Source organism: Pseudopodoces humilis, chromosome 3, assembly GCF_049639895.1.
Source record: "Pseudopodoces humilis isolate 2021_Gansu_Grassland_sample_001 chromosome 3, ASM4963989v1, whole genome shotgun sequence".
Taxonomy (NCBI): Eukaryota; Metazoa; Chordata; class Aves; order Passeriformes; family Paridae; genus Pseudopodoces; species Pseudopodoces humilis.
In genome coordinates, this window is record NC_142202.1 from 42,110,478 (window position 1) to 42,130,774 (window position 20,297).

The 20,297-nt window shown below is 43.1% G+C and overlaps 2 protein-coding genes across 7 annotated transcripts in view; one reads left to right on the plus strand and one right to left on the minus strand.

Moving 5' to 3' along the window:
• Nucleotides 1–8: 8 nt before the first annotated feature.
• Nucleotides 9–6,539, plus strand: FSAF1 (40S small subunit processome assembly factor 1). Of its 2 annotated transcripts, none has more exons than XM_014263379.2 (7): nt 9–129; nt 273–565; nt 2,617–2,673; nt 3,677–3,772; nt 4,459–4,545; nt 5,506–5,558; nt 6,204–6,539. In XM_014263379.2, exons 1-7 carry the CDS (start codon nt 69–71, stop codon nt 6,331–6,333), a joined length of 777 nt encoding a protein of 258 aa, XP_014118854.1. In that variant the 5' UTR covers nt 9–68; the 3' UTR covers nt 6,334–6,539. The 2 variants fall into 2 exon arrangements, with proteins under 2 accessions (XP_014118854.1, XP_014118855.1); XM_014263380.2 differs by having other exon boundaries at nt 5,477–5,558; nt 6,204–6,341.
• An 8,669-nt stretch (nt 6,540–15,208) lies between these two features.
• TRIM67 (tripartite motif containing 67) overlaps nt 15,209–20,297 on the minus strand; it is a 33,858-nt gene continuing 28,769 nt past the window's right edge. For all 5 annotated transcript variants that reach the window (XM_088052919.1, XM_088052918.1, XM_088052917.1 and 2 more), the window contains 2 exons: nt 16,611–16,773; nt 15,209–15,631 (listed from right to left, as the gene is read on the minus strand). In XM_088052919.1, coding sequence (XP_087909045.1) covers nt 15,566–15,631; nt 16,611–16,773 — 229 coding nt within the window. In that variant the 3' untranslated portion in view covers nt 15,209–15,565. The remainder of the gene's footprint in view (nt 15,632–16,610; nt 16,774–20,297) is intronic.

Sequence of the window (20,297 nt, forward strand, 5' to 3'; positions counted from 1 at the left end):
GTCGGGTGCGACGGGAGCCGCGGGGGGCCAGAGGCCGGCCCGTCCGTCCCCCCGCCGCGGCAGCAGCCATGGGGCCGCGGGAGCCGCGCCGCCGGCTGGAGGCGGTGCTCGGCGCCCTCTACGACTTGGGTGGGTACGCGGGGCCGTGCCGGGCGCGGCACCGGCACCACGATCCTCCCTGGGGGCTGGGGAAGGGAGGGGAGGAGGGCCGGGCGTGGGCGCTCTGGAGCGGCGGCGGCGCGGAGCTGACCCACGGCATGTGCTCGGCACAGGTGAGGAGCCCAGCGACGCTCGGGGCGCTGCGGAGGGCGGCGAAGCGAGAGCAGTGCCGCCGTCGGCGGAGAAAGAAGAGGAGGAGGAGAAGGAGGAAGAGAGACGAGAGCCACAGCAGGGCGGGCGGCGCGGGGCCCGCGACTTCTTCGGGGATTTGCGGGCCGAGCTGAGCGCGGCCGGCGCTGCCCCGCCGCCCCCCGCCGCCAGGCCCGCCGTGGAGGTCGTGGTGTTCCGCGGGAGGAAGAGGAAGGAGCGGCACGGCCCCTCGGCAGCGCCCGCCGGCGGAGCACAGGTAGAGCCGGCAGGGCGCGGGGTCCCCGCTGCCCCCGAGCCGCCCCTTCCCCAAGGGAAGGAGCCTTGCCCGTGGGGCGGGATGCGCTCCCTGGACGCGGCGCCAGCCACACCCCTGCCGTGCCCGGGTCTGTCCCTCTTGCTGATGCCGCTGCCTGGAAATCCGGATGCCTTGGCCATCCGCGTGCTCAGCTCGACGGCATCTATTCCTGCCGATTTCCAGCTGGGCTGCTGGAAGCAGGGGCAGGATGAAGCAGGGGAGGGGGCAGGACTTGAACACCATTTTTTTCATTTCAGAAGAGCTCTGGATAAGAATCCTGTATTTGAAATATGCGCATTTCAGCAAAATAGATGGATTTACCGACAGGCCTGATGTTATGTCGAGAACTGAAAGAAATGGAAAGCAAAGCCTCTTGGTTACTTTAGTGCCCAGGAGTTTTGTGTGCTGTCCTGAGCTATTGACAAGCAGCATTTGTCTTGGAAAATCGGTGTTGGGTAGTCAGTGGGGGAAGGTGTGACAGCTGTAGGTCTCAGTCCTCTAGTTTGGTTTGTCACTGCTGAACTGCTTTGCAGTGCAGTTTTGCACTATCAGAAACCCTAGCTGTTGCTTCAGCAGGGAGGTCTGGATAGGTTTTGCTGGAAGCTGAGCAGAAGGGTTGATAGGTCTCTAGATTTTATAGCTTCTCTGGTTGTTTTCCTTGAGTTGTCTCTATAACATCAGAAGCCGAATCTAAAATAAGCTTTGATGAGCTAACAGACGGCTGTCTGGAATTCAGAGGGACTTACTTATCTTGGGGGTTTGATTGCTTGGAATTGGGAACTTAAGAGACTCAAGCAGTTGTTTGAATCCATAAACTTTTGTGCTTTTTCCAGCATGTTTTCCTCTAAAAATGTTCTTAAGTTTTTTATAGCTGAAGTTTTTCTACCTGAAAATACTGGTGTTAGGCTTGTTAGCAAAATGCTCTCAAGGTAACTGGGTTTATTTGTGGCTGAAATTGCAATTCTATGTAGAAGCCTTGGCAGAGCTGAGAGGAGTTTGGCCATGGTGGATGCAGAGGGAAGCCCTGGTGTAACCCTTGGGCCTGAACCTGACTCACTGTGCCCTGAGGTCCTGGAGAGTGGAAATGCGTAAAAAGTATTTCAGTTAAGCTTTAATGCTTATGTAGTACTCCTGTTTCCTCTGAGTGGAATGTACCCTTGGGAGAAAACAGGGAAGGTGAACAGGGTAATCTCTTGAACAGATGGCAGTTTGCTTGGGAGTGGGCAGAGATTCCACTCAGAGCAGTGGCTCAGCACATCCTCCCTGAAATCAGAGAGCAGGCAGCCTAAATTAACCCTGGGAGATTTGTAACTGCTCCACAGTGTCCCATGTGGGACACTCCTGTAATGGGCAAGCATGGAACTCTCTCTCTGGAGACTCTGTGTTTCTTTTTCTTTCTAGGATACAGTATGTTCCCCCTGGAGAGTCCCCCTCCAAACTGAGAACTGCTGATGAAAAGTCTCTGTGTACTCGTGGAATAGAAAAGATGTCGTTCTCACTGGGCTCATTTTGAGCAAGTACTTTCTTCAGCCTGCACTAAGTGGGTTCTGCCATCTGCTGACAGTGCACCCTTTGGAGCTGTTTCTTTGGCATTAGTGAAGCTGGATATGGACACTAATATACGTCCATGCAGTTGGGAATTAAGCTTGTTCTGTGTGTGGCCCCAGCTATGAGTACATGTGCTATTACTGCTGCACTGTCTGAAAAAAACCGACTTAAAATTCATGTCCTATCCTACACTAGCTGTTTAGTATGTGTTTGGAAATGGAAATGTGAGTGATGCATAGCTCACATGTGGCAGTTTTTGTTATACTTACCTAGAAAACTGCCATTGAAACTGTCTCTTTTAATAGATACGGGTAATAAAGCTAGAAAAAAATACTGCTGGAAACCTGTCTATTATTCCATATAACTGACTTTACATTTCAGTGCTTTTCAAAAAGGTATCCCAATCAGCATTTAAACTGGTGTCACTTGTCCTATTAATTTGAAATGTTTTGTTCTGTTTATAGACCCAAATAGTGAATGAAGAGAAAAATGCAGTCAGACAAGAATTTAACTTTGAAAAGGTAAGTCAGTAGAATCAGACTAATGTCACTAGTTTAGTGTGTGTGTTATGTGTGTGTGTGTACTTGAGAAAGCTACGGTGGGACTGATGGGAAACCCTTCCAGAAATGGCTGTCTCTTGTAGGTGATGATTTCCTAATTGGTAGTTCTGGCTACATGCCATGCCAAAGGAGGAGCAGGCTGGCAACAGTCAACTTCCCAGTGTGGAGAGAGGTGTGCTACAACTTCATGGCCTTTCTTTCTGATCTTCCAATGAGAATTTGAGGGGGTTGTGTAGAGGTGCTTCAGTTCCCATAATGTTTAGCATAGTTCTTTCAGCCCTATGGTGTTAAATCTCTGACATCTCATGTGGGAAGGAAAAAAGGTGTATTGGCATCTGTTTTTGAAACAACAAATAGCTTTTTCCATTTGTCTTTTGATTCTAATCTGTTCTTACATGAGAATAACTAGCATTGGTCACCTTTAGCTACTAATTTGTTTACAGATCTATGCAAGCTGTTCTGTGTGCCTAATCTCTGCTCAGGGATGTGCTATGATCCAATGAAATCTCTCACTGGAGATTCTGCCTGGCACTCTGAACTGCTAAGAAGGGTGGGGATTTAATCATCAATTTTAAAAAGATCATTAGTGGTCAAAGGATTCATTAGTGGTTTTGTGCCAAGGTATGCTTGCAGTGTTAACTCTACATATGTGTGTAGTCAAACCACCATCCATGTTTCTCAGTGGTTAAGTGCTCATTTTTTACATGGAGGAGATCCATATTATGTGTTACTCTATGTGAAATTAGGAGAATTGAAAATTATCCCACTGACAGTCCTCACCATCCAGAGATTAGCTGGACAGCATTAACTGCTCTGCAGTATAGCTCAGAACTCAATTTTATTTTAAAGCACTCCGATTTCCAGTATTAGCCAGGATTTCCTCAGGAATATGACTTTGTTGCACTCTGCCAGGCATTACTTTACAAGCTGAACATTATGAAATGCATTTTCTCGAACGTTCTAGGCTCGCCTGGAAGTGCACAAGTTTGGAATCACTGGCTACAAGAAGCAAGAGCAACGTGCTTGGGAACGGGAACGCGCAATCATGCTGGGCGCCAAGGTAATTGTACCTTGGTTTGTGCTGGAGGTCCCCCAGTTGCTACAGTGCAGAAAAGCAGTGAAGAACACGAGAGGCTTTGGTATTACTCTTTTAAAACACAAAATCCCCAGCCCTGACACTTCTCTCACTTCATCTTTACTTTTATCATTTGTTCTTTCTTACCTGTTTTCTGTAGATGATTAGAAAATTAGTATGGTTGTGTTACCAGGGAAGTAGTATAGATGAAATATGACTGATCAGGCTGAAAAACAATATTTACTAATTTTTTATCAGGCCATTCAAAAATAGTTTGAAACAGGGGCTCACTTTTTAAAACTTCATTCTCACAGTGAGTTAAAGATGGAGAAAAGTTTTAATTTTTTCATAACTAGTGTAAAAGAAAAAAATAGTGGTTTAGGTGTTTTTTAGGTAGTGGGTTGGTTTTTTTTGCTTAGAGTGTGTGTGTAAACGTTGTAGAACTGATAACAGAACATTGTTGTCTCTCTCTGCTGTCTTTACCAAGAAAGATACAGTTTGTGACTACCTAATGGCTCTTAAGTCCATTCCTCTCCCCCAAAAGGAAATAAGCATTTTTAATGTTTTGCCACCAACACATGAAAAATACTGCACTCTGTGCAAGTGTGTGAATAATTTTTGAACCTATCTGAAAACTGAATCAGCAGTATCCCTCCCAATCTTTGTTTCAGCCCCCCAAAAAGGCATGTGTGAACTACAGGACTTACCAAGAGAAACTGAAAGAGAAAAAAGCAGCGAAAGATGCTAATAAGGAAAAGGTTTGTGTGAAATTTTCTGTATAAAAGGCATGTGTAGGAGCCAGCCCAAGAGCCTGAGAGATAATGCCTCAGGTGCAGGAGGAGTGCCCGAGCTTGACACCTGCTGCTCCCTGTGGTTTGGACTCCTGGCTCCCACAGGATTAATCTCGCTGGTAAAAGCTGGTTGTGTGCAGTATGAAGGCACAGACTTAGGCTTGTGTTGTGGTCAGTTTCACTGCCTCACCCTTCCAGGCTGATAGACTGGTGACACAAAATCAGCAGGGCTTTTTTTTATCCTTTCCTCTTAAGAGGAAACAAAGTGGTCCCCAATTAAAGTTTGTTGCATGTTGTCTAACCACAGATGAGCCGGATCTTCAACTGCTTTTTTATCAGCACAATTCCATCTAGGATCTTACTCATTATTTAAAGCAAGGGTGAGGCTTCTGTTGCATCCATCCTCTAGCGCAGCCCATCTGGCTCTAAGCCTACTCTCTGCCTCCCTATGGAGCCTTCTCACGTAGGTGGGAGCAGGCTGGTGGGGCCAGCAATTACTCTATCAGCCGGTTTCCTGCCACCTTCTTTCCCAGGGACCTACTTCTCCTCCTCTGTCATGTGGCTCAAAGTGCATCCAGTGCATGACCAGTCACAGCTGTACCCTGTTATTTGACAGCTGCCCTCAGCTGGGTGACAGGACACACCTGCCTGGTAGCAAGTCCCTCTTCTGACCCTGGGATCTGTCACGTGCCCAAGAAGGAAGCCTCTGCTTCTGCACGTGGCAAGGACAGCACATTGGTCGTGAGTGGGCTGTACTTTCCATAAGGTGTTAGGAAGGGCTCGGCACTCCTGGCAGTGGCTCCATAATGTGTTGCATCACTTGTTCTGTCAGGTCTCCCAGCTTAAGTGCCTGCTGCTCTGTGAAGCAAAGGCTATTTACTGCATGTTATTTGTGCAGGTGGTTCAAATATGTGTCTTTAAAAACAGGAGCATAAAGGTGATTCTCTGAAGAAGAAGAAGCAGAAAGAGCAGAAGGAGAGGTGAGGTGATTTTAACATGGTCTCCCCAGTGTACCTCCCCTATGTAATTGCACAGTCTTACTCCTGAAATCATGCATGTTACAGTGCAACAAAATTCTCCAAGTGCTGAGCTCCTCAAAAAATAGTGACACTGCTCTGTGTCTAGCAGTTCCAGAGGCTTCAGTTCCACAGCTTTACTTGAAAGTATGTCAGTTCTGCCCCAACACGTCTTAAGACTGCAGAGTCCTTAAGACTCCGTAAGCTGGAGGTCAGAGGGATGAAAATCCCTGTGTGCAGACTCATGAGACACCACTTGCTCAGAGCATTTGCCCCAAGAAATAATTTCTGCAAAGCACAGGCTACAGAGGCTTGAAAGTGAGCTGACATTTTCTAATTCTAGTGCAGCAGGTTCCCTTTATACTCTGTCTTCCTTCTCTATCCAAAAACCTTTGTGTTTCTAAACATTTAAAAATGTAAATCATGCTGTAGTGTGCTGGCAATTTTGCATGTCTATGAAGGAAAAACGTTCTGAAGTTTTTACATGCTATGGTTTGATACTACATAATACCTAACTCTGCATAAATAGATGACTTTTCCACCATATTAAGTGTTTACATGTGTTTCTGCTGTTTATTTTAATTATTGTTTTTCCTCTCCCGGTTTCAGGAAGGCCAAAAGGAAGAAATCAGTGCCTAGCATTTGGCCTGCAGGACAAGTTGGAAAATTCAGAAATGGGACCTTGATTCTGCAAAGCCGTGACATAAAGAAAATTAAATCATCTAAAGTTAGCAAATGAACTTCATAATACAGAGTGAAATGGACAATATGCATAAGAGAATTCACATTGCTACCAACACAGACTTCTGGGGCCTTTTGCTTGTCCACCATTTCCTAATTTTTTAATCTTATTTGTTGTTGCAGGATTTTTCTGTACCATTCTGCCTTGGGATAAATATTAGAATTTACCATTTTATAAATAAAAAGCAGATTTCTTATTAAGAAGTTATACAGGCTATTTTTATTTTTATTATTTTTGTCGAATCAGCTTCTTGGCTGTAAGTAAAATACTCATTTGATTCATAAATTAATGGATTAATATATATAGCTTTAATTTCATATGGAAGGAATATAGGAAAAGCAATATCTTACTCACTCTGAACCAGAAGTAGGTGTTCTCCAAACATTTATTGGACATAAATATTTTTCTGTATCCTTATGGATTATTAGTGGATTTATGCATATGCATATTATGCATTATACAGTGGAACTGCACAATGATTTTTCTGTCCAGTAAAACCTCTTAATGTTTCAAAACTACCTGCTTTGGAGTGAAACCAGTATTTTTCTGAAGTTTTTTCCCAGGCAAGCATTACACACTCGTATATCTCTGTAGAGATCTCCAAATAAGCACTTTGGAACAGTGGTTTGATGGCTTTTTTGGTTGGTTTTTAAAAACAAGACCGTGTAAGACTGAACCAAATGAGCATGGACACTCAATAGCTGCTGATTGTTCCCAGTTAAGTTGTGTTTGCTTGGATTCCATGCCTCTAAATTCTTTTCTATGAAATCTTTACCAAAACTGCCTTTTGGTGCTATTTGGATTTCAGCAGTCTGGTGTTTCTGGAACAACACAGTTAATCTTCTGTAGCTAAATATTTTATTTTGGTGCTTTTGAAAAAATATTTTATTTTGGTCCTTTTTTTTAAGGTCCATCCATTAGAGATGGCAATTGTTAGTAACACTTGCAAAATGAAAGTTCAGTATTTTAGGGGGAGACAAAGATAAGGATAACTTAAGAGACGGAGTTTGTTTTGTGTTGTATGGGGATGTGGAGGGAAGGAAATGAACCCTTACTGCAGAAACCTGTTCTAGGTGTACTGGTACCCCTGTGGACTGGGAGCCTGAGGAAGGTGGTCCCTGACCCCAAGGTCTGAGTCAGCTTGCAGCAGGTAAATAGAGCAGCACATCAGAGGCTGCCCACCTCCCAGGATGGGGAGGTGTTCGGGGGATAGGGAGAGCCACACCGCAGATAGGGATGCTTTCTGGCACGCTGCTTCCCCCACACCTTCCACCTTGCAGGTCCTGGAGAAGAGCTCTGCCAGCACAGAGTGGACCAAGAGGAGGGAGAGGGCTTGGAGGGATCAAATGCCAGATAAAAAGCAGAAGGGAGTGTTTCTGGAGCCATGTAGAAAGAGAAGGGGTGTGCAGAGTTTGGTTGCTAAATGCTGTTATCACACTTCATAATTGCATCATTTGATTTCTTCTTACTCACTATTGGTTGCAAATTCAAACTGGAATTAAGATTCCTGTCTGGTTACAAACTTAATGACTTATTTGACATTAGAGAAATGTCAAATCACAATGGCTTGTAAAGGTGTAACCACTAAGAAGAATTTAGTACAGAGCATCAAGACTTGTTGAGGCAACAGATGGGCTTTGGATGTTGTAGGATAACCTGTATTTTGCAACTCCTGGTTAATCCTTGAGTTTAGTTTTTACTGCTCACTTCTTGATAAAGTTTTGTTCAGTTCACTCTGCATATAGTATGAGACTTTATGTTCTCCACCAGCTTCAGTAAGTTAAAATGTTCACTTTCCACTTCTACAGCTCCCAAAAGCTTTTTGGGAGTGAAACTTGGTCAGAATGGAGTGTAATTTTTGCAGTTGAGCTTGTAAGATCTATAAAAAGTTGAAAAAAATGAGTTCTTAAACTAAAATGTTGAAAATCAAAATGTCAGGTTGACAGTGGAACGTGAAAGTTTTTGGGGGACGGAAATGAAAAGTTTATTCAAAGTTTTGCATTTTCACACTTGTTTAATGTGTGTATGATCTATGTAAGGCTTCTGTTATGTGGAGATTTTTCATATTATGTCTCCAAGGTGTTTTGAGCTGGGCATGCTACATTCTTTTGGAATGCTGTGCTCAGGTGAACACGGTACTTTCAGTCCTGTTTTGTTACTAGATGCATCAACAACACTGGCAAACGAGACTGTTGAGAACCTGTTGCACCTACTGTTTCTTCGGGCTGGTGTGTGTTGGTGACGGAGAGTATGCAAGTATACCAACAGCAAGCTGTGTTGGTTTTGGAGCATGTGCTGATACATGAAAGCCAGTATTAACTGAAAAACATTGATTATGTAAAGAGGAGAGCAGGGCACATCTTATTTTCCCTCTGCAGCTGCATAGAGGAATGAGGTATGAAGGAAGAACTCAAGGATTTCTCCTTATCTGCTCTCTTTCTCACGCCTTTTCCTACCGCCAGTTATCTTTATTCCCTGTTCCCTATGTGTTAAACCACATGAGATTATCTTTTTTTCCCAGTCAAACCCTTTACCTTGAAGGAGTTGATGACAAGTTGTGTTTTTTGCAGGAGGAAAAAAGAAAGGCTGTGATTAATGGTGTCTCCACACTGTTGTCTGTACTTTCTCCTGACTCTGTTGGCAGGGTTCCTGTTTCTTAGCCTGGTGCTGCTGTCGCTGTGTCAGAATGCTTTGTTCTGCCTTACTGACAGACACGTGTGAAGGTTGTGTAGCTCTGTGAGTACCTCTCTGCAGGGGCTGGGTGTGCTGCCTCTGAAGCACTGTTGAGTCCCTCTGCTCCCATCTGCTTGAGAGGGGTGTGCAGCTCCAAGGCTATCGGTCATTTCAAGCCATCTCACAAAGTCTTTGTCTTCCCTGCCCTGACAAGCTTTCTCTGCCCAGTCTTTTACCCAAGGGGCTTTCCAACCTACTGGTGCTATGATTCTTTCCAGCCTCTGCTTATTCCTGTCTTAGAAATTTCTGGAGACTGGGTGATTTCCCAAAGTGTCTAAGGTGTATCCCAGGTGTTCTATAACCAACATGAGCCAGAGCTAGTGGAGTGGTGCTGAGAAAGAGAGGTGTTTCATGCCACTGAATCAGGGTATGTCTGAATTTGAGGCACAGATGGTTGCTCTGAGGAGGGACACTCTTGGCTTTCTCCATTTACTGGATTATTCTTGACTGTGGTAAGAAAGCAGTATTAACAATAGGAGATAGGCATGCAAACTGTATGAATGCCTCATCAACATAATGGTATAATATTTTGTAATCATAATTTGTAATAATAAATAGGGCACTGATGCTGGATTTGTTGGCAATGTTATAAGAATTTATTTAGAAACTGTAAAACAGCATAAACTTATATGTCAGGTTTTCAAAAAGGGTAATAATAGTAATAATACACAGAGTTTTAGTTGGACCAAAAGACAAAAAGCAGTTTGTTTCTAATTCAAAAAATACAAACGTTTGCTACAGGTACAAAATTATAAAAAGTTTGTATTTTCCTCTTGATCTGGTGACAGACACATATAGCAGAGATGTATATTTCACCAGCTCGAAATTCATATAAGCTATGGGAAATGACAGTAAAGAAAAAAAATGTTGTAGTTAAGAAAACATAGAAACAACTTCTTGTCTTTCATTTAACTGGAATGGAATACCATTTTCTTATTCCTTTGCAGTTTTTTTAGTTGCCAACATTTAAATTAGTATTACTCATGCTTCATATAACAATCAGAAATAACAGCAGGTTTACCTCATGCATTTATTTTTAATATTCATCACATAATGTCTTCTCACCATGCTACCTAGGAAGGTTAGTGTTTTTATTGACAACATTTAAGGGAGGTGGAGGATAAAGGAATGCAATCAGGATCCAGGAATATTTCTATCTTCTGCTTCACAAGAAAATGTTAGAAATTCTCCAATTAGCATAAAAAATAATTTTTAATTAATTCTGCTTGGAACTGTTTGCAATAACAAATGTAACAAAAAGGTTGTTTAACAGAAGGCGAAAATGCTGCTGAGTGCCTCTGTCAGTGAAACACACATCTGTCTCCTGTATTGTGCAAAGATGCAGGAGCCCCACACATCTAGTCTCTGAGGTTTGCATATAGGCTTCTGCACCTGAGAAGACCAAGTGTGTCCTATTAATCATGGATTTGTGCTTCAGGCTGCTGCTCCAGCTGGCTGTGTGTGCAGCATTCAGTAGAGCTGGGCAGAGGAGCCACCAGAAATGTTGTCAGTAAAAACTAGAAGCAGCTCACTCTTTTTTCTTAAAAAAAAAATAAAATAAAAGGACTCTCTATCTTTTCCTGGTAACTTTCAGTGACAAGTGCCCTTTACATGTGCAATGTGGTTGATTTGTAACTGCAATATCCCTTCCAAAGTTGATCTAGCCAAGATGCTTGGTGTTTTCATATTATCTTGCCTGGTTCAAAATTGAATTCTTGGTTTTGCTGTTCAAGCAGAATGCTGCAAAGCTGGTAAGGCCTGAGATAAGGTCTTAACAACTCTCCTTCTTCATCTTTCTGTTTGTGACCAAAGGATGTACTAGATGGCACCAGAAAGCTGCTGTTCCCAGGTTGTGGAGTTTTGCTCCCTTCTCACAGGGACAGGTGATCTGAATTGTGGTCCAGAAATGCACTACCTCTTGTTGGCAGTTGCAAACACAGTGTTTTTCATACAATGGTGATGGCAGCTTAGCCTTAATCTCATCTCCCTTACTTTAAGACATATTATCATGTAAGAAAGAAAAAAAAAAAGCAAAGCTGCATCTCACATTTCTTCCTGCTCTAGAACAACTGGGAAACCAGGTATGGGGTGCTCTCTGCCATCTTTACTAACTATGCTGCTTTGAGGAAAAAAAAGTGAAATAAAAAACAACTTGCACAGCACTACCACAGAACTCTATCACCAGCCAAGAACAAACTACAGCAATACACTATCATGGCATTATTTACAACATGATGGAACGTTATGCATATAATAAATTACATTTAATACTTTTAAACTCTGATAAATGTAAGCTCATGCTTATTTATTTTGTTCAGTCCAATATATTTTCCTCTATGTACTTAGTGCATAGGCAAGTATGGGAGGTGACAGTGCTGTTTGCCTATCTTTTCTATGTTTTTAGAAGCCTAATTGCTTTCCAAATTCGTAACGCATCACAGTATGCTACTGTCCTCACTGAGATTTATTTTATAGCACATACCTTTCCACAGCAGAAGGAGCAAGGGATTGTCAGCTACATGTGTGCTTATATTGATATTAAGTCATACTAAGACATCTTGTGAGCTCTTTTCAAATTGATGAGGGAAAAGAAGGAAGTGGAGTTTGTATAGCATTGCATGTCTTGGGAAGTCTGACAGTGCTCCTGAACTTAATGGAAATTGCAGAGGCAAGAGGCAGGAGGAAGGTTTACAGAAGGTAAAGGCTGGTGCTCCCAGGGGAGGTGAAAGCAGAGCCTTTTGTTGCTCTGCTGGACAGAAAGTTCAGCTGCTGTATTTATTTTGCAGCTGTTCAGAGGTTCCATACTGGTGTGTGCAGAAGTCAAGCTTTGTTTTGTTAATAAGGGGAGGGCCTATTTGTGTTTTGGTGGTTTTATTTAAACATCAAGTCAATTTATGGCTACCTTGTGTGCGCTCTGTATCATAGTGGATTGGATTTATCCCAGTGCAAAGGCTTTGCTCTCGTGCTTCTTGTAAGAAGCAACCTGGCCTCTAGGAGCTGAAGAGTCCCATGACAGGCAGCTTTGTGTGGGCCCAGGTGCCAGAGGAGCTTGGAGCCCCAGAGAGCTGCAGAAGAGATCTCAGAGAGATCAAAGGGAAGAAGAGCACTCAAAGTGGTCCCCTTGGGTATCTATACTTCTCTTATGCTCTCTGGGTTCTCCCTGGACACTCAGCAACACAGTTTCTGTGGCGACTAAAGGCTGGCTCCCTCCTAAAGAAAGGATTTGGAGGAAACAAAAACTGGCATAAGGGACACTATAGATAAAGAATGTGCAAACTGCTGGGTTTATAATGAGATGGACCTTCAGGAAGTTGCCTGCAGAGAAGGAAACTACCTCCAGCCGGAGCAGAGCAGGGGGAGTGCCCCACCTTTCCCCACCTAATGCTGTTCTGCAAAGGGAAAATTCTGCCCTGCTTTGTGTTCAGATGGCCCCTGCATGCTCTGCATAAATATTCATGTGTGGAGTTGCTAGCTTCCTAGAGTAATTTTAATTACTTGAGCATTATTTCTGTTAATCAAACTATGAAAATGTATCCTGCTGAAGTCACTAGAGTGCACTATATGAGGATAACTGGTTTATTGCTACAGGCCATGCCAAATGTAAATCCTTGATTGTGTACACAACCAACACATGCAAACACTTTGTTTAGTTTTTGACCTAGGGTAAAGCAGCCTTACTAATGCAGGTAGCCTACTTCGAACTGTATTCCTTTTAACTTATTTGCATTTCTGCTAGGTTTAAAAGGACTATAATGGTAGCTACCCTACTTTTGTGAATGTTAGAGTGCATAGAGGGTAAAATCCGAGCTTCTCTACTCACTGTTCCTACCTACTGTCCACAAATTCATTAGAAATTAACAACATGTCACTCAATGTGTTCTTCCCAAGTATAATACACCAGGAACCAACACCAAAGCAACTATGAAAACAAAAACTGAGTACTGCAAACACTTCTAAAACCCATTCAGAATTAATTTTAAACATCTGGCAATGGTTGAAGATTGGAAAGATGTAAATTCATTTGAGTTTCCTTTACAGAAGTTTGGGAGTAAAGACAAAGGTTCTGTCCCAAAACAAATGATGTCCTGTCTTTTATAATACAAGTGAAAGTGGAGTGCTTTCCATATTAAAATTATCACAGGATGTTTCCCAATATAAAAAACTATGTGCAATTTATGTACAATATTCCCATACACTACTCTGACTGGCAATACTCAAAGCCAATGCTATGATTGCAACTGTTAGGTTGATAGAAGAGCATACTCAAGAGGAAATTTGGGGTCTGGTAGCGTTCTAGCTGAGGTAGGTTAAAACAGACCTGCTAATTAGAAAATCTTGCATGAGTTCGTATGGTATTGAATGAAACCGAAGGTTATAACACAGTTGGTCTCTGACAGTCTTTACAAAACCAAGATTAGCATAGCACAGTTATTCCATTGTCTACAAGTTTACTAATACAATCCATTCCAGACTTCAAAGGAAGTACTGTTGCTTCCTCACTTAAAAACATATGTTATTTTTTTTCCATCGTTGGTTTTATTTCCCGTTTCAGTCTTGACGTTGCTGAAGGTGCGCTGCTGTTCCACAGGAGAGGTGGGCTACGGGATGCTTGGTTGGTTACAGGCAGCAGGATGGCAGACTGCTTTGTGTCTGTGCAATGGCCCAGTTCTGTTCTGGGCTGCCTTTCCCTTCCCACGAGGGCTGTGAGGTGGGATGACCCACGGGAGGATTCTGGCTGCTTTGCCACAGGGGAGCCCTGCCATCACTCAGCACTACCTGAGTGATGTGCTCCAGACAGAGATCAGAAGTGGGCCTGCAGTAGGGTATCTGGGGGCTGGCAGGCTGCCTGAATGCAGGCCTGGGCTGTTTGTCCTGTGGCTGTGCTTTAATGCAAAGCAGTAAGCTGGATTTTGGTTAGAATATTTGTTTTCAGGTTTAATAATTACATGCCTGATAACAATATGTGTGTGCGTATATGTATGCTTGAAGAGGAAAACTTGTATAAGCAGCAGGATTTTAAAAAAGTAAATAGTAAGTACATTGATAGGATTTGAGAGGTTATGCTTTTCTTGTTTGATAGCACCACACTTCTATGGGGTTAGAGTGACAGGAGTCCAAGATGTCATGGGCTCACCACGTCTGCTGCATCTCATCCTCACGCATTGCCACTATACACACACACACCTGCACGTGTTAACTGGGTTCAGAGGAAACAAAGCACACAGGCAAACCAATGTTTGCTTGTCTGACAACTGCATGCAGGTGACAGTGCCACGGCTGTGAGAAAAGATCACTGTCAGTCAGACTCCAGTTGTCACAGGCAGCACCTGAAATTGCTGCTCGTTTTCGTGGGAGATGCCAGGCACAGGTTGAGTCTTGCAAAAGATTTATGTCCCAATCCAAAAAAATTCTTAGGGACAGGTTCTGCATTACTGCTATTAATCTCTCTCAAGTGTTTCATTAGGACCAAGATATTAATTAGCTCACAGTAATCTAATAGAAAATTAAGGCTTCAGATCTCAAAGCTACATTGGAACTACAGCTGCACAGGTTTTATCAGGATCAAGGCTGGAAAGCAGCATTTCTCAATGGGGGAGACTGTCCATGTGCCACATTTAAATAGATCTCTTATCACTTCAGTTCAAAGGAATCTCCCATGCACTGTATTTCAAGAGTTGTGCTGATAACCACAATCAGATCTTCTGTAAGTGTTTCCATAGTCACATCTAAATAACCAACACTAAAATGCATCAAGGATGTTTTTCTTTCAACTTTCTGTATCTGAATTCTGCATGTATCATGGTGGTAGCTAATGAGCCCAGCTATTTCATGGCAGCGTTTGGAACCAATCTTGTTCTCATTGCAGATAATAAATTCTGCCACTGAATTCTAAGGTGACATTATCCTACAGCTTACTGCAGCCTAGAGCCAGAAGGAATAAATCATGGTCATTTGAGCCCCTGAATGTAATTGACAACCAGGAATTCTTGAGCATATAACCTCTGCTTCAGCTGTCAAAACATATGCTTTCTTTATTTAAGGACTTCAGGTGGCAAGGGAATCCACTTCATATACTGGTAAACTGCTCCAACATCCATTGTCCTTCAGCCTCACCCATTTTTTTCCAGCATCCCTAATATTTAAGCACAAATCCAGCCATGAGAGAGAAAATACACTCATTTAACCTTTTGCTTTACAGACGTGTTCGTGTGTGTGTGTGTGTGTGTGCACATGAGTGTACATATGTATGCAATGCAGAGTAGGTATGTTCAGGTACCCATCTGCAGTCGAGTGCCAGTCCAGTGGATGTGCTTGCTATGGCTGTTAAACTGAAAATGGAGTGGCCTAGCTCTAACCAGCCAATTATTCGGTGAGCAGCATGCTGCACAGTGTTTTAAGTCAGGGAAGAGGATGCTTTTTTACTGACTTACTGAAAAGTGCCAAAACACACTGAGAAAGCTTACAGAATCCAGCACAGTGTCAGACAGGGGCTTCATTAGTTGTTGGGCAACTTGGGCTGTTTTACAGATTGTGGCACCTCCAGTCCTGTGTGCAGGGTCACCTGCACAAAGAAGAAATAACATTAGATTCAAAACCGAGACATGCAAATGCAAAGAGCATTTGTGAAGCAAAGTGCAGGTAAATGACATGGAAAGGGCTGTGGGACTACAGGTATGACTTTAAATCACGACTATCAGTGGAGATGGTATCTAGTCTTTGAAATAAACAAGTCTCCTTCCCTCTTCCCTCCTGAATACTTTGGGACCGAGAAGCCAGGCGTCTGTATCTTTTCCCAAATCCAGCCACCAGTTGTAGTTGTACCAGCTGCTTGCTAAGTACAAGGTGGATGGGATCTCTGCAGGAGGGACCCCAAGTGCTTCGGGACAGAGGTCACGCAGTGGAGCCCATGTACATGATGAGTGCTCCACCCTGGCTGTCTTGGTCCTGCCTGACCTAAGCTGACCTCCTTCAGTCCTCAGGCTCCTGGGTATTTCTGTGGGCTCTCATACCACACCCAGTTTCTAGCCATAAGCAGTGGTCTTGAAGTAAGAAAGCATTATATTTGAAGACAGTTCCTCCAAGAGGAAAAACTTCCTGTACACAGAGCACAACAATGATGTGCTGACTGGGTCTTCTCTGTTGTGCTAATTCTCTGACCAGTGTTACCTTTGCTCTCCTTACCACTGTGCTGCGTCATTTGCCAATGTTAATTATCTCCAAACATTGAGATCTAGGATAAATTAAGATGCTTTTTAGTCAAACTGGCAGGGGAGAATTTTAGAGACGCTGCTTTCCGAGTGGAGCATCACAGGAAAATCAGAGCAGGAATTAGTGCGTGCAGGTACTTTTACTTGTTTTACAGCATTACTCTTCAGATTGGTCAGGCAAGGCAGAAGGTCATATGTAGTCCAAAAAGTGTAAGTAGCCTAGATGTAAGCCTGAGGAGGAAAGAACCCCTATCTGTACTGACTACCTATAGATGATGCTATCAGCTCCTTTAGTTGGAAAGGGTAAGTGGGGCTGGACTGCAGAAGATTTACCTGGACATTTCGATTGAGGCTCAGTGCAGGCATGAAGACGCCCTCGATGTTTTCAAATGCTGGAGGCCCCTGCTGCTGCCCATTTATGTAAAAGGTCAGGTTGTGCTTGTTCAGATCCAGGAGAACACCAACGGTGGCACCTTTAGAAACTCCTCCTTCAGTCCTAAAGTACAAAGGGCACATTGTTGGTGAAGGCAGAGGGCTACACGGTGCTGCTCTCTCTAGGACAAGCCAGCCTTACTAATCAAAGAGAGCGTGGAGCAGCACAGGGAAATGATTATCCCTGAGGCATTTGGCAATGACTGATCCATGCTTTTTCTGAAGCATGTGTACCACATCCATGGGAGTTTGAGGGGATCCTAAAGAGAAATTAGATCCACCTGTCCTGCAACTGCAATTTAAGAGGTGAAAATGGAGTCCAGAGGTAACAAGTCCCCTCAGCTAATGACAAATCGGGAAGTGAGCCAGTGGAGTCCTGGAGACATGGCACCTCTGGGTATCCCTGTTACAGTGAAGTGATGCATGGCAGGAAATTAAAAAGCAGGAAGCTGTTTTGCTAGGTGTTCATTTCCAATCAATATGCCTGCTGACAGCTCGAGAGAGAGACTTCCAGTTCAACTACTCACCTTGGCATGCTCTAGGGGAACCCAGATTTCCAGAGCCCAGGCAGCCAGCACAGCTACAGCAGACAGTGCTTTTGGGGAGGAAGGGAAGTTGGGACTGATTAGGTCTAAGTGTAGCTTCTGATTGACAAGGTGCTCAGCTATAGGACTGGGAGCTGCCTCGATATGCAGGCACAGTTATTAATACCAGTGATAATTGGTTGTGTCAGGAGCAGCTGCTGAGAGCTACTGTAGTGTCAGAGCTTGCCAGGACAGACTCAGCCAGCCATTACACGCTTGAGTGGTTTGACATTAATGCACTTTGACTTGGGGGTTAGTCAAACTCAGTATTACTTTAAAGAACACTGAGCAAAAATATCCACTAGATATGCAGATTAGCCACAGGCACTGCTATTCTGCTGATATCATGGGGCTCTGCGATGGATTTACAGCCTGACACAATTTGTTTGGGGCAAGTCAGATTTCAAATAATTTGCAGTAGGAAAGGAAGCAGCTGTCTTTTGTCCTATGCACTCGCCTCAGGCACACAACATTCACAAGATTAATGGTATTTTATCATAAAATTTGTCACAATAAGTAGGCAAAACATTAAAAAAAAAAAAGAGGGGGGATTGGAATATGATTAGGAAGAATACAGTGCAGTGTAAGAAATTTTCCTCTTGTCCACTAGGTGTCACAAACTGTTTTCCTTTAGACTAAATGTGGCACGTGGCACTTCATCTGAAGCCAGATTATAGAAAACTGTTCTGACTTCTCCATTTAAAGCTCTTCAGACAATAATATTATAGTGAAGAATCATGGATTGACTCTAAGAGATGTAAGATGTGAAAATTCACTGTTCTCAGATTTCTTTGATTTGATTTCTGGTCCTATAAGCATTAATAGGTTTCTCTCTAAGCTCTTCTCCAAACCACAAAATAAATTATTTTCCATCAAAATTTAAGGCGCTTACCTCCCCTGAGTATCTCACTATATAGACTGTTTTTATTGAAAGCACTTAGTCATAGAACTCACTGTGAGATTGTAGGAAGCAACAGTACTATGATTTAGAGCTATTTACAAGTAGATTATTTTCTCTCTGTTTAGAAATAGCTTTGATTTTAGGACACCACATTTTAGATCCTGCTTTAAATGGATTTTATTGCATTCTTTTAAATGACATTGATTCTCTTAGGGAAACAGAAACAGCAACTTTGCATTTTTGAGATTAAGATGTTCTTTCCCATATGACGAGCTAATTTGTTTCTTGTGGGCTAATTAGCTGTGTGCTGCACAGTAACATTGAGTGACTCCTCTGCAGCCCCTGGGGACAGCCCCACCGAAGAGGAGACAGATTCTGCCTGCAGATTCCAGCCAGGCAAAGGCAAGACCCAGCTGAGGCTCCTACATGAGCCACAGGGGTGTGGGGGCAGAGCAGAAGGATGGGGACCTTCTCCCTTTATTCCTGCCCTAAGTCCTGCAGGAATTCAGCAGATAGATTTCCCCATTCCCACCCAGCCATCTCCCCACAGTGAGAAACTGGCTCTGGCAGGATTAAGGGAGAACAGAAGTAGGCAGGAGGTCTTCACCACACTGCTGCAAGGGAGGCTGGACTTCTTCTGGGGCTGAACAGCTGCTCTCATCTCAGTATCCCTCATGGGATACTCAGTATCCCATGCTTTCCTTGGGAACAATACTTTGAGGACTCCATCACTCTTTGGACTATTTTCCTGGTTGCTTTCTCTAGGAGGAGAGTTTGGAGAGTCTGTTTTATGAGAAAACTTATGCAATACATTTCCTCACTCTTATGTACACCATTTAGACAGCATTACAGGATAATTTTTCTAATAAATGCTTTTGTTGTGGTGAAAGAAACCAAATAGCCCAAGAGACTCAAGCTGATGTTGCTCCCTCCTGGAACACTTCTGTGGCACCATGTAAAATACCTGCTCCTTTACTGTAATCCATTTTTAAGCTACTTAATGACACTTATATCACACAACCCCAGTAACCTTTCACTTAAAAGGAAAATACAAGTTTTTGTTGCAATGCTCCTTTAATATATACTTAGTATTTATTAAAGGACAATCCAATTCTGGAGATAGGCAACACTGTTTCATTTTTTCAAGTAAATCCCATTTGTCCTGCACATTTTGATTTCTGCGCCCAGCAGTGAGTCCCGAGTGCAGAATTGCTGTGCAGAAGCCTGGAAGGTCAGAGTACAGAAAAGGGAATTTGGCTACCACGGAAAATGCCATTGCCTGTGGCACTAGAGGCTGTTATTCCAAGATGCTTTCAGTAACAGCTTGGACAATGTGCAGAATACGATTGCATGAACTGGCCTGAGGAATTAAGAAGAGTAGTTTCACTATTATTTAAAAATAAATCTTAACAATTTATGAACAATTTAATAAACTGAATAATTAGTTCAGCTCTCCAGTAACAATAGTTTAAGTGCTAACTTTACAGCATCTTAACAACTTTATGACATCTATTGACAATAATAGCATTTTTTTTTCATTTGTAGCATTTTTCTGTGATGAAAAAACCTGCTCTTGAGATCTCTGAAGTCAATGAAGAGACTCTTCTGATTGCAAGGGACTTTTAAGACTAAAATGCAAGTACTCTAGATTTCGACTTTCTGTTGTTTCTCAGTATAAAGCATTTCAGTGTGATTTACATCTCCTTCTTTCCATAAACATGTAGTGGCTGGAGTATTGCCTGTAGCACCTGGTAGCCCTGCTCTTGGGAACTTTGCCAAGGAACAGATCTATTGCATTTAATGTCAGTGCCTCTTGTTAATGGGCATACAGCACCTCTCAGAAGAGTTTGGATTGGAGGGGACCTTTATAGGTCATCTAGTCCAACCCCCCTGCAAAGAGCAGGGACATCTTCAACTAGGTCAAGCTGCTCAAAAGCCCATCCAGTCTGACCTTGAATGGTTGTAGGGATGGGGCATCCACCACCTCTCTGAGCAACCAGTTTCAGTGGATGTGACTATCCAACCAATTCCTTATCCATTGGACAGTCCATCCATCAAACCCATATGTCTCCAATTTGGAGAGAAGGATTTTGTGGGGAACCA